The sequence below is a fragment of the Hemicordylus capensis genome, chromosome 3, assembly GCF_027244095.1.
Source record: "Hemicordylus capensis ecotype Gifberg chromosome 3, rHemCap1.1.pri, whole genome shotgun sequence".
NCBI classification, from domain to species: Eukaryota; Metazoa; Chordata; class Lepidosauria; order Squamata; family Cordylidae; genus Hemicordylus; species Hemicordylus capensis.
Genome location: NC_069659.1, coordinates 309788680 through 309803352, shown reverse-complemented (window position 1 = coordinate 309803352; position 14673 = coordinate 309788680). Strand labels below are relative to the sequence as shown.

The window sequence follows — 14673 nt, the reverse complement described above, 5'->3', positions numbered from 1 at the left end:
GTATCAAATTCAGTTCATGACTCCTGAGAATATGGACACGTTGTCTGGAATGGTGCGGCCTACCACCTGCCCTCTTTATCCTTGCCCGACATGGCTTATACTATCTAGCAGGGAGGCTGTTGTAGATGGCCTGGTAGAGATTATAAATGCTTCTCTGGGGGAGGGAAGGATGCCTCCTTGCCTTAAGGAGGCAATCATTAGACCACTTCTGAAGAAGCCTGCCCTGAATCCCTCAGAGTTGAGCAACTACAGGCCTGTCTCCAACCTTCCATGGTTGGACAAGGTGATTGAGAAGGTGTTGGCTTCCAGCTCCAAGCAGTCTTGGAGGAAACTGATTATCTAGACCCATTTCAAACTGGCTTTTGGGCAGGCTATGGGGTGGAGACTGCCTTGGTCAGCCTGTTGGATGATCTCCAATTGGGAATTGACAGAGGGAGTGTGACTCTGTGGGTCCTTCTGGATCTCTCGGCGGCTTTCTATACTAGACCATAGTATCCTTCTGGAACGTCTGAGGGGATTGTGGGTAGGAGGCACTGCTTTGCAGTGTTTCTGCTCCTACCTCATGGGCAGATTCCAGATGGTGTCTCTTGGAAACTGTTTTTCTTCAAAATCTGAACTTTCCTATGGTGTCTCTCAGGGCTCCATATTGTCTCTGATCATCAGGACATTAGGTGCAGGGTGTTATGAATATGCTGGTGACACCCAAATCTATTTCTCCATGTCAGCTTCATTGGGAGAAGGCACAACCTTCCTAAATGCCTGCCTGGAGGCAGTAATGGGCTGGATGAGGGATAACAAACTGAGGCTGAATCCAGATAAGACGGAGGTACTTATTGTGCAGGGTTGGAACTCGGGAGATAATTTTGATCTCCCGGTTCTGGATGGGGTCACGCTCTCTCGGAAGGAACAGGTACGTAGTCTGGGGGTGTTCTGGAGCCAAACCTCTCCCTGGTGTCCCAGGTTGAGGCAGTGGCCAAAAGTGCTTTCTATCAGCTTCGGCTGATATGCCAGCTGCATCCTTTTCTTGAGATGAACGACCTCAGAACAGTGGTACATATGCTGGCAACCTCCAGGCTGGACTATTGCAATGCACTATATGGGGCTGCCTTTGTACGTAGTCCGGAAACTACAGTTGGTACAGAATATGGCGGCCAGGTTGGTCTCTGGGTCATCTCAGAAAGATAATATTACTCCTGTGTTGAAAGAGCCACACTGGTTGCCAATAGGTTTCCAGGCAAAAAGAAGGTGCTGGTTATTACCTATAAAGCCCTAATCAGCTTAGGCTCTGGGTATTTAAGAGAACATCTTCTTCACCATGAGCCCCATCACCCATTAAGATTGTCTGGAGAGGTTCATCTGCGGTTGCCAGCAGCTCATCCAGCAGCTAATCGGGGGCTGGCCTTCTCTGTTGCTGCCCCTGGGCTTTGGAATGTGCTCCCTGTTGAAATAAGAGCCTCCCCGTCTGTGGCAACTTTTAAAAAGACACTGAAGACATATTATTCACCCCAGCTTTTAATTAGATTTATAGTTTTTTACATTTAATGTTGGGTTTTAACTGATTTTAATGTTTAAATGATTTTAATGGTTTAATTGATTTTAACATTTGAATTATTTTAATTGTAAACTGCCCAGAGATGCAAGTTTGGATCAGTATAGAAATATGTTGTAAATAAATAAATAAATACATGTGATCAAGAATTTGATTCAAATCCCTACCAGTAATCAAGTGATCAAACACCAAAGTATGTAAATGTGCAAAACAGTTGTGTATTAATTCTGGGGAACCCATGCCTGGACCATACAAAGAAATTAATGCCAAGTGTTGATATCCCATGCTGGCAATAAGTGTAAGAAAGTGACCATCATCTATTATTGCCTGTTCAAAAAATAGTTCAGAAGATTTGTGAATTAAAATTATTATTTATTATTTATTCAATTTATTTACCACCCTTCCAAAAATGGCTCAGGGTGGTTTACACAGAGAAATAATACATAAATAAGATGGAAAATAGCCAGGGCCCTCACCCTTGTAGAATTACCACTTACATAGATGTTCCCCATCCATGCCTGTTGCAAAAACAATTATCAACTGGCAAAATACGGGGTTTCTTGTAGAAAAGCAACCTTAAAGCCATTTCCCCCAACTTGGCCAACACCTGATAGATCTTCAAAGATTGGTGCAATCCATGGACATTCCAGGTAACCACGGAAACCACCATAATCAAATACTAAAAACATCACAGCAAAGAGCCAAAACAGGAGAAGCAAACAACTTGAACTGGCTCATAGAACAAGATGAATATGTGTTCTACGATAAATATTTATCATAGAGCAAGATAAATATGAATAAGCATTAATTCACCTCTTACACATGATACTAATGTTCCAGTACATAATTATTAATAGGCACAACTTAACATAATGCCAACACCAATTAACCCAATAAGTGAAAAATAGATATATAACTACAAACCAGAAGATTGGGGGGGGGGGAATCTATTTGCACTCCCAAGTCTAGCGTGGTAATCTTGACTCTCAGCACACTCCAGTGGATCCCTGAGAAAAGCAATTAAAGTCAGGGTAAAGACTGCAAAACAGGATTTAATGCAGGGACCTTGAAATGAAGATGAGACCACTGGCAGATGTTTAAATATGAACATGAGATAGTCAAAACAATTATTCTGCTCTAACATGATTCAATGTAGGAAGAAGCTTTTCTGCTGTTAGAGAATCATGAAGAGATCTCAATTTATTTTCATAATAAATGCAAAACACTGCTGGAAAGCTAACATGATATTGCAGGTTTTTCTCTCAAGCCATCAGGTGTGCCTTTTGGAAAGAATGACATTTATCAGCCATCTCTTTAGGAAAATCTAGGGGGGAAATGATTCGCGAGTTATCCCACATAAACTCCTTTCCTTCTCAAGCATGACTCAAAAGATCTTCATTAACTGTAGATTTAAGAAACTTTACAATAAATGGATGAGGCTTGTCAGTGGAATATGACGGAGGAATAGGTATATGATAAATTCTTTCAGTTTCCAACTCATACGCCTCCAGCAGAGCAAATGTTTTCAAAGGAACTCATAATGAAATCAATAGAGTCAGTCTTTTCCATATGTTCTGGGACCCCCAAAATAAGCAAACTCAAATGGTGAGTTTCTAATTCCAGGGTGCACACCCTGGCTTGCGGGCTCTTATTGACCATCTGTAATGTTCCCAAGGCGGAATCAACAGAGGAACTTTTATCTTCTAATTGAGAGATTCTGCCTTCCAACACCTCCACTCTAGCAGTAATAGTATCAACACAGGCTTGAAGTGAAGTAATCGAAGCTGAAGACAGAAAATATTTTCATCTTAGACATTCTTAAAGCTTTGTCAGAAATATTTCTTGCCTTCTCCATTAAAAGGTTAATAAAAGTCAGTAAAATAAAAGTCAATAAAAGGTTTGTGCTCCCCTTGTCAAAACCAGTGTATCACATACATATTAGGATGGGGAATATACTAATTTCTCTTATTTTCCCTTTGCTAACATCTCCTCTTCTCAGCACTATCTTTTGCCCTCATTGCAGTTAGCCCTGCACAGAGCCCGCTACTCATATGTGAAAGATGAAAGCATGGCCATTGGCCTAGCCATAACATATCCACAGAATTAACGGAAAAAATTATTGTTGGTATTGGCTGACATGTACCACAGCATAATACAGGCAGGGCTCTAAATCACCTGGTAACACTACTGTGCAAGAGGGCAGTACCAATACTCTGACTCTTGCATGCTCACATGTCACAGACTATTTCCCAACAGAAGTAGCACACAACATGCAATGATGCCAAAGAGGGTTACTGTCCTTTTGCACAGCAGCGTCACTGGGTGATTTAGAGCCCATAGTGGCACAGGCACATCTGCACTGCCCGTGTTAGCCGTTGTTAGTATTAATATTAGTATTAAGAATATATGCCACACCTCAACAAGCAAAATCATAGAGTGGGTCACAGAGCAAAAGAAATGAGAAGATGGTTCTCTGTCACAAAGGTATTTACAATCTAAAAAGAAAGATAAAAATAAGCATGTACACCGCTCTGAGCTCCTCGGAGGAAGAGCAGGATATAAATGTTTAAGCTAAAATACAAGGGAGACATCAGCAAGAGCCTCTGGAAGGGGCACTTTTCTGGGCTGAATAAGTATAGTTGCTATTTCTCTGCTAAATGTAAGAAGGCCCACTTAGAAGGTGCACCTGGTTAGCAGGGGTTTACTTCTTAATCACAGTTTAATCTCAGCACATAAATCCCTAATCCTGTGGGAAAAGGCAAAAGAGTTGTATCTCTAGAATCAGTCTTCCTTTTCTGTTCAGAGCTGGAGAAGTCAATCAGGTTAACAAACTGTCCATCTGGCTTCATTAGCACTGAAGATTTAGGCTATGCACAGGTGATAAGCACGTCAAACCACCCAGAGACATAAATTTTGGGCGGTATAAAAATATGCTAAATAAATAAATAAAATAATAAACTGCAAACTATTGTTATGGCAGGAGCGCTCATTAATAGCACAACCACTCATTAGTCTCATTGCATTTGTGCACATAGCAATCAGATTAGCAATGATAAAATTATCTGATGGGAGAACTGCATTTTCACTAAACTGAGAATTTACTGTTTGAGTGCTTAGAAAATGCAGATTAAAAATTGCATTGGGTAATTCTACCAAAGACAACCAAAGGGTTCTGTGGTCGCCTGGAGTCGACATCAACTCGATGGCACACTTTACTTTAGCTTAATGAAGTTTTAATCAATGAGTAACAACTGCACTTATTTTCCCTCCTCTCCCCAACAAATCAACTATGTGAATATCTACTCTGGGTTTAGACAGTCACTTGTGATGGATACAACTGACCATATTGTTGCTCTTTTTGTACAGAACCACATTCACAAGGAATATTTGCAGTGAGAGAATAAAAGGGGGAAAACACCATGTTGTGGTTTTATCTTCATTTCATCACTTTGGGAGTTTGAACTAAAAAGTAGCTACAAATATTGTAGTAAACAATGGTGACATGATGATGAAAATGACTCAGAGTAATCCCACTGAAACTAAAATGCTTTTAAATTTCAGTGAGAGTGCTTAGGCTAATTTTCTTCATCATGTCAGCAAGATATGATGTGAACTGTCTTGGAGCCATGGCAAATTTCATGGCAAGAGAAGGAAATACATATATCTGAAAAGGGAACACTTTTCTGGCAGGCTACATGGGATTCTGTGTCCTGAACATCAGTAGTAATTGCCAGAAAGCTTATGGAAGTCAAATTAGATGTGTCTGTCATACTAAATATTTTGCATGTAAAACCTAGCTATACTATCAAGCAAAATTATTTGAGAGCCTGTTTTTCTTTTTATCTTTCAGAGTTTGCCTTCAAAACTTCAGGTATCTAGGAAAACGAAATATAGTGAGGTAATTATGCTTTAGTCTTAAAACTATGGCTGGATGGAATTTTAAAGATGCAGCAAACATGAGTACATACAAATCCAGTTCAAGATAATGCCCCCCCCACCACCCCCAGTACACTGTACCTGGCTTATAAGACCCTCTTGAGCACATTAATGTTAGGGACCTAGGGAGCTGAGTAATTGGAGAGATGGGGGAGGTCTCATATCAGTAGCTTCATGAATCTCTGTGTTTGGCTTTTCGCAGTTTGATTTCACCATGGCAGAGATCGGATAAATGGAATGGAATGAAGAATATTCTATAAGCATTATAATCTGAGACTTTCTGGTCTCTTCTTTCTCTTCCTCTTCTCTCTCTCCCTCCCCCACCCCTATCTCAGAAATTTGAGATCATGTTTCCAGCTGCCAAGCTTCCACATGCCCTTTTCTTTGGCCATATTATAAAGTTTTGTTTTTCATTTCTAGCTGAAACAATGAACTTCTCTGTCTGCTACATTTCCAGCAGTAGAAATGAAAAGGAACTGTATTAATGGATTTGGGTTTTGTATTATGCTTTGCCAGATGCATTTTTATTTATCTCAGATGATGTCAATTCAGCATCTGAAATAAAAGAGTAACATAAATCTTGTTGTTTTATTAATTATTGTTGTTTTCCATAGGAAAATTGCTGCTGCATTTAAGTTTGTTCAAACCACCCAGAATAATGGCACTCTGAAAGGCTCCAACTCATCCTGTCAAACGTCAGGAGTTATACCCCAGTGGTAAGGTTAATTCCAACTTAATGGGTCTTAATGTAGATAAGAGCCATTTTTATTAAAAAGAGAGCGAGAGAGCACACGTGTGAGAGTGCTACTTTGACAGACTTAACATTGCGTGTAGTTTGAGCAGACCATGGCATTGGGTGTGTGTGAGGGGCGTATATTTAACACTTTCTTCCCCTATGTAATTTTGACCAAAAAAATCCCTCCATCCTGATTCCTGAAGCTGTGGTTAGCTCTGGAAGGGAAGCTGCCACTGATACTACGATTGGAGCACCAATTAACTATTGTTGTGCCATGGTGTGCAGGAAAACATTAAATACCATCTCTCTGCATACTGTCGTCCTGAGCCTGGTCGGGCCTCCCCACAGCTGTTATTGACAAAGAGGAAAACACACAAGCAGGGATAAACTGCACCTTTAATGTAACGTATAGCTTGGCCCTAAGAGAGCTGCTTTGTTCACATGCGGCGAATTGAAAAACAACCATTGCTAGTATAATAGGCTTGTGTCGTGGCATATGGCAGGAGCAAATGAAGCATGAGAGACTATGATGCGTTCCTTTGCTTCTCACTCCAAAACAAGCACTGATCTCACTTTACAGCTGGGCCTGGCAAGGGCCCCTCAGATTTAAACCTTTCTGTCAGGCCATTGTATTGTTGCATGTTTATGGGAGAAGCAGCGTATTGCTTCACCAGACGAAAGACATACCAGTTGAGGGTATGGTACAGTAGATCTAACCATTGCTTTACTCCCAACAGAAAGCACTTAATCCTTTTGTTTCTTAAGATGCATCTGTGTGCATGGAATCCAAATACTTATTAGCACGTCTGATCCATGAATTCATGCTTTTCCAGACTTTCATTTAACCACTGGATACAGTTGAGAAAGCAGTCTACTGCCAAAAACTAGCTGTATTTTTGGAGTTATACAGTGCCTAATGATGTATACTTGAGTGGCAACTTTCTAAATTTTTTAGTATGTTTTATACTTGTTCTCTTTTTCTGGAAATACTGATCTCTGTAAACTTACTAAAGTACATAAACACAGAAAATATCTTTGTACTGTATAGTCTTAAAGAGCATTTTGAGGGACTTAGGGGAACAGCTGGAACATGGCACAATTAAGCAAAACATTCGATCTTTCCATTCCACAGGATACATCCTGCTTCCAGCAGTGAGACTCACAGGCATCACAGATCTCAGACTTTACCAATCATCCGTGGAAAAAATGCCTTTTCAAACCCTAAACTGCTACAAATGATAGACAGCACCATTGCAAGTAAGCACAAAGGAAGACCCAGCTGCCAGAAGTTATATTTTATGTTTTTACATTTTATATCCTGCTCTTCCTTCAAGGAGCCCAAAGCGGTGTACTCCATACTTAAGTTTCTCCTCACAACAACCCTGTGAAGTAGGTTAGGCTGAGAGAGAAGTGACTGGCCCAGAGTCACCCAGCAAAGTATCATGGCTGAATGGGGATTTGAACTCGGGCCTCCCCGGTCCTAGTCCTGCACTCTAACCACTACACCACGCTGGCTCTAATATGCAGTGCTGGCACTGCCTGAGGTGGTAATACGCCAGTGGCAACCATGCCCTTTATGCTGCCCACACCCCCTGATACATATATCAGTTTCAAGGGCTAGCCCACCTAGGCCATCTCCACCCCATCTCCCTGATCTCCAGTCTCCTGTCATTCACCAGCTTCTGGGTTTGTGGGGATGGGATTTTAAAATCTGATCCCAGTGCACCCAGAAATTGGTATGTGGCAGGAGAAGGGAGGAAGGGGAGGTGGCATGCCAAGTGCTGCATTTGCCTTCTCCCTTTCCCCACCACTCACCAGCCTCTGAACATGCAGCAGTAGGCATGTTATCCTTGTGCACCCAGAAGCTGATGAGCAGTGGGAGAAGGGACAGGGGAAGGTGGTGCACTGGGAAGGCATGGGGAGCAGCAGGCAGGTGAGGCGACGCTCATGGGCAGCAGGGGTCAGGTGAGATGCCTGACATGATGCCCTGAGGTATACACGCTGCGTGAGGCATGACTCACAGCATACCTCACCTCACTAGCAAGTCGTCCATCCCAGTACAGAGCGTTGCTATGCTGACAGCAGTTATGGCTCAAGATCTGTTTTCAATATCTAAATTAATCATCCATATATAAAAAATGCTTGAGAATCTAAAAACTCCTATTGACTAATGAGTTAAACCATCCAAGTCTGAAATAAACCTACACTCAACCTGGATGTCCCAGGAATAGTGCAAGGGCAGATTATCCATCCACCTTGCTGAAGTCAGTCTGGTCTAGTTCAGTGCCTGGATAAGAGACCACCTGAGAACCCTATTCAGACTTCCTTGAATTCTTTGACAGAGTGAAGGCAGGATATAAGTGGAATGAATATATGGATGAATGAATGAATGAAGTGGCCATTCCAGAAAAATAGTAGCTTTTTTGTACAAAGATGTTTAAAATGTCTGATGCTTCTCTACTCATACTCCCCATTAGTGAAGTAATTGCTCTCTTCCTGGTATCTTTAAATAATTTTATTGAATAAAGTTAAATAATAGTATCTTTTTTTCATTACATTTATTTCGTTGTAGGTGGTTCTAATGAAACTGACATTGTGAGCTATGTAGATACTGAGGCCAACATTGCCACAGAAGTCTGCCTCACTATTCTTGACCTGCTATGTCTTTTCACTCAACACCACCAGGTATCATTTTCATCTTCCAACACATGGAAGAATGCTTTATGTAAAATCACAATATTCAGAGTTTATGCCAAACTGTTCCTTCATAGATGCACAGTATATGTGTGGGAGAACAACATTACACACAGAATTAGCCAGATGTGTTGGATCTGTGCAAAATTTTGAATCATGCATGTAAAACTACCAGGAATGTGCTAGGCCAGTGCATGTAATATCTATCATGCCATTTTGCTGTGTTGAGGCTCATGACATCCTTCTGTACACTGCTGAAGAAAATCTGCCCTCTTGTTCCCCCTGCCCTATAAATCTTTTCAGCAACTGTTCTAGCTTTCTTTCTTTTTTGTATTTTCATTCATGTCACTCTGTGAGAAAGATTTGCAGAGATGTTAGCATGCACCTGACAAGGCACATGTGCATGCATGTCATGTGTGTTCTGCCTGCCTGCAGAATCCCACTCCACCACTGCATAATCACACGGGAGGGGTCAGAATATCCAGAACCCTTCAAAATGTGGTCTAAATACTGTTTCAAAGTATTTAAACCATGTGGTCTGGGACAATTTAGACAACCCACCTTCTCCACGTAAGAATGCAGCAGCCAGACAGCCTGCAGGGTGTCATGTGGGCACATGCTCCTCCCGATATGATTGGGCAGGCTGCTGTCATCCACACCAGACTTTAGACTTTAGCAGCAGGAAATCTCTGGGATTTTCAAGCCCTGTGGGTCTAGAAATCCATAAGAACATTTGTGGAAATAAGTTAACAAGAAAGTATATACTGAGACATCGGAACATTTTAGGAAGATTAAGATATTTATATCTTTATTTGGGAGAAACTGAATTCTAAACTATTTATGCCAGCATTTTGAGCCATAACTTCAGGTTCTCATCCATACAGTGAGGGAAATAAGTATTTGATCCCCTGCTGATTTTGTCCGTTTGCCCTCTGACACAGAAATGACCAGAAATGACCTATAATTAGAATGGTAGGTTTATTGTAGCTGTGAGAGACAGAATAACAACAAACAAATCCTCAAAAGCCCAGTGCCCAAAAGTCAGCGATGGATTTGCATTGTAGTGAGGGAAATAAGTATTCGATCCCTTCACAAAAGATGTCTTAGTACTTGGTGGCAAAACCCTTGTTGACAATCACAGAGGTCAGACGTTTCTTGTAGTTGGCCACCAGGTTTGCACACAACCCAGGAGGGATGTTGTCCCACTCCTCTTTGCAGATCCTCTCCAAGTCAGAAAGGTTTCGAGGCTGATGTTTGGCAACCCGAACCTTCAGCTCCCTCCACAGATTTTCTATGGGATTAAGGTCTGGAGACTGGCTGGGCCACTCCAGGACCTTCATGTGCTTCTTCTTGAGCCACTCCTTTGTTGCCTTGGCTGTGTGTTTGGGGTCATTGTCATGCTGAAATACCCATCCACGACCCATTCTCAATGCCCTGGCTGAGGGAAGGAGGTGCTCACCCAAGATCTGACGGTACATGGTCCCGTCCATCATCCCTTCGATGCGGTGAAGGTGTCCTGTCCCCTTAGCAGAAAAACACCCCCAAAGCATAATGTGTCCACCTCCATGTTTGACGGTGGGGATGCTGTTCTTGGGCTCATAGGCAGCATTCCTCCTCCTCCACACATGGCGAGTTGAGTTGATTGCAAAGAGCTCAATTTTGGTCTCATCTGACCACAATACTTTTGCCCAGTTCTCCTCTGGATCATTCAGATGTGCATTGGCAAACTGCAGACGGGCCTGTACATGTGCTGCCTTGAGCAGGGGGACCTTGCGGGCACTGCAAGATTTCAGTCCTTCACGGCGTAGTGTGTTACCAATTGTTTTCTTGGTGACTATGGTTCCAGCTGCCCTGAGATCATTGACAAGTTCCCCCCGTGTAGTTCTGGGCTGCTTTGTCACCGTTCTCATGATCATTGCAACTCCACGAGGTGAGATCTTGCATGGAGCCCCAGACCGAGGGAGACTGACAGTTATTTTGTGTTTCTTCCATTTGCGAGTTATCGTGCCAGCTGTAGTCACCTTCTCACCAAGCTGCTTGGCGATAGTCTTGTAGCCCAGTCCAGCCTTGTGCAGGTCTACAACCTTGTCCCTGACATCCTTCGACAGCTCTTTGGTCTTGGGCATGGTGGTGAGTTTGGAAGCTGAGTGATTGCTTGCTTCTATGGACAGGTGTCTTTTATACAGGTACTGTAACAAGCTGGGATTAGGGGCACTCCGTTACAGAGGGTGTTCCTCATCTCAGCTCGTTACCTGCATATAGTGAAAAGACACCTGGGAGCCTGAAATCTTGCTGGTTGATAGGGGATCAAATACTTATTTCCCTCACTACAATGCAAATCCATCGCTGACTTTTGGGCACTGGGCTTTTGAGGATTTGTTTGTTGTTATTCTGTCTCTCACAGCTACAATAAACCTACCATTCCAATTATAGCCTGGTCATTTCTGTGTCAGAGGGCAAACGGACAAAATCAGCAGGGGATCAAATACTTATTTCCCTCACTGTATTTAGGCTGTGATTCACAAAATGGTTCAGCTAGATATTTGGATTCCATATGACTTATTTTATAACTCTGAGCATTAAAATAACTGAAGCATTAATTATTTATTATTATTATTATTATTATCTTACCTTTTATAAAGCAGCATAGTAATTACTAAAACCCTATTCAGACATTTTTAAATCAAGTCCATTGTACACACTTAAAGAAGCAGGTCAGAAGTCCCACCAGTGGCATATCATTCGTCCTGGCTTCAGCTCTCTTCACACTTAAGGCATTTGTCTAAAGAGGCAGATGCCCTAAGCATGATTGCTGCTGGTGTTACTGTGATCATCAGGCCATTCGGGGGGTTCATGATTTTTAATTTAATTTTTTAAACTTACCCCCTGCAGTGGAGTTGCTTGAGGCAGCAGGAAGGGGGGGTCCGCAGAGATTCCCCTCCAAACCAGCCATTCAGCTGGCTCTTTGGCCCATTCAGGCCTTCTCCTTCCGGCGTGGTGGCCATTTTGGAGGCCGCTGCACCTGCGCAATGGGCCTCTGCATGGCCTGAGAATGACCTGGGCTCCCTTAGCCCAGTTTCAGCAGGTTGTGGGAATAGCCTTTTAGTTTTAGTGGAGGATGAACAACTAAGGCATGGTGCCAAAGGCTTCATGGAAAGCAAGGGTTTTGCAGGAAGAGGGTGGGTGGCATCACAAGTGTAGCAACCACCATTTTCCTTGCTGTGTGCCAGAATGGATATTCAAGATAGTGCCTCTCAGGAGGTGGCTGCACATTGCAACACCTGCTGCCAGTGACACAGTCAGAGGCCAAACTACAGTTCAGAGTAAGAACAAACATATTTAAAAGCATGTAAAATGACTTAGAGCCCTCAAAATAGGTCCAAAAACAAATGAGGAAGGTCTTGAATGGGTCTGAAATGAAAGTCAGTGGGAGCTCTAAATGAAAATGTTTAGAATGTGTGCCCTACCAGGTATTAGAGATAGCAATCAAGAAAGGACAAAAGGGAGTGGAAAACCTTTGGATGCCTGAAAATAGTGGAGCTAGAGCTGACATTTCATGGCTAATGCTCTCAAAACAAGTTATACACATTGAACAGGATGGATTGATGCAAAATAAGAAAGCAGGGGTGTAGCTTTAATTGAGTGGCTGTGTTCAAAGAACTCGCCCCCCCCCCAGCTCCTGAGGGCCCCCAGCTCCACCCCTCCCTATTTCCTTCATGATCTACCTCACAGAGCGGCTGCTGGGGAGATGGGTGAACATGGGGCCCCCTCTCCCCTAGCTTCCCTGCAAGAAAGTCACACAATTTAGCTTTAAAAGAGTGAAATATGTTTGTTGGCTATCTTTTCAGAGACAATTGCAACAATCCGATTGCCAGAATACACTGATGAAAAAAGTCTTTGATACCTACCTACTATTTTTGCAAATCAATCACTCTGCAGCAGCCCTCAAACACGTCTTTGCTGCTCTAAGATTGTTCGTGAGTAAGGTAAGTACTAGTAAAAAAAACATTTACTAGTTATGAAAAAAGGCTGGACTCTTATTTGGCAGAACTTCTGGTGGCCAGATGGTGTCCTACAGATCAGATTTGAAATGAATTTTCAGAAACTTTCAGACAAAATCAGATTTTGAGTCCCGAATGTATGATTTTGAGTCCCGAATATAATGTACAGTGCATAGCACCCCTACAACATGCAAGCTTAGGGAAACAATACTGTGAGAACTGGCCTTTAAGGAGCATGACTCAGATGGAGATTTTCTTAAAAGTACATGACATGGGTCAAAATGAGTACTTGACTTTTAGCTGGCTTTTAGAAGCATTAAGCTTGATATGTTTCCTGCACTGACAGTTGTCATATATGTATGATATGAAAGGTCTGGTAATAAAGGTTCACAAAGCCTTTTCATACATTTTGTCTTCATAGTTCCCTTCTGCATTCTTCCAAGGGCAAGCTGACTTATGTGGCTCATTCTGCTATGAAATTCTTAAGTGCTGTAATCACAGGTCACGGTCAACTCAGATGGAAGCCTCCGCACTGCTTTATTTCTTCATGAGAAAGAACTTTGAATTTAATAAGCAGAAATCAATTGTCAGGTCACATTTGCAGGTATGAAAATCGGACTATGAATAAGCTACTCAGTGAGACCACTGTTTCAATTCTCCCAATCACTTTTTATTTTAAATTGTTACTCATAACTCAACACTTTGGTCCAATGAAAGCCCTGAGAATCCCAATTTTTCTTTCTAAAGAAAAGGGATTTTTCTTATGTAAAACAAGAAGCTCCATCCCCAGTATCATGAGCCTCTTTAAGCAAACTTAAGGATTTGTGATACCTAGCAATAATCCTAAGTGCAAAATGGGGCACTGGGCAACTTCATGCAAGTTACTAGCAGCTTGGTTGATGCCATATAGAGTCCTAGACAACTGCCTGGCTGGGCAACTTGGGCTACTGTCATCGACTCTGCTTATATCTTAGTCTTATCAAGTGCCAGCTTTGTTTACCTGTGCTAACACTGCCTGTTCCTCCTCTCCTTCTTCAGCTCATCAAAGCTGTAAGCCAGTTAATTGCAGATGCCGGAATTGGAGGTTCTCGGTTTCAACATTCATTGGCTATTACAAATAACTTTGCTAATGGAGACAAGCAAATGAAAGTAAGAAATTCTGTTACTCCTGACTGCAGAAAGGTGGATCTCAAGACATTTTCACATTCTTCTCTATTACCATCTCAGTCCAAAATCTGCCAATAAATAATTTTTGCAAATGAAATAGATACTTAATTTAAGTTGCTCTAAATGTGCATAATGCATTCAAATCAAATAAATGAATGAATGGAAGACTAATAGAGTGCAGACTACTGTCCACTTGCAGCTAGACCTCTCTTTAGAAGATGATGCTGTGACACTGCTAGTTTCAAGGTAATGCCTTGTTGTTGCTCTGTTTCTTTCCAATTTTGAGCAATTGGATTTAATGAAAAAATGCACAGGAGGAGTAAGCTATCCAAGCATTCTATGTAAAGGGGGAAATGACAACAAAGGGGAAGGGAAATGAAGCTAGGACACTGAGCAATTAATACTCCACTTTTCCTCTTTGCCTGATACACACACATGCACATGTATCTCTTTCGATGAATTTCAGTTGGAAAAAACCATTTTAGGAACAAATTTTGGCTGACAAGTGGGGTACACATATAATAAATAAATTGTATGAATCAAGTCAGATCCTTTTAGAGGGCATAAACCGAAACAATGGAAAACTAGGG

At 42.0% G+C, this 14673-nt stretch overlaps 1 protein-coding gene and 1 long non-coding RNA gene across 15 annotated transcripts in view; one reads left to right on the top strand and one right to left on the bottom strand.

Annotated features, from left to right (window-relative positions):
* Positions 1-14673, bottom strand: part of LOC128350375 (uncharacterized) — an 83793-nt gene that overhangs the window by 29725 nt on the left and 39395 nt on the right. The window lies entirely within an intron of this gene.
* DOCK10 (dedicator of cytokinesis 10) overlaps positions 1-14673 on the top strand; it is a 296882-nt gene that overhangs the window by 256310 nt on the left and 25899 nt on the right. For all 14 annotated transcript variants that reach the window (XM_053308598.1, XM_053308611.1, XM_053308600.1 and 11 more), the window contains 7 exons: positions 5400-5447; positions 6100-6201; positions 7354-7478; positions 8794-8906; positions 12764-12901; positions 13338-13520; positions 13955-14065. In XM_053308598.1, coding sequence (XP_053164573.1) covers positions 5400-5447; positions 6100-6201; positions 7354-7478; positions 8794-8906; positions 12764-12901; positions 13338-13520; positions 13955-14065 — 820 coding nt within the window. The remainder of the gene's footprint in view (positions 1-5399; positions 5448-6099; positions 6202-7353; positions 7479-8793; positions 8907-12763; positions 12902-13337; positions 13521-13954; positions 14066-14673) is intronic.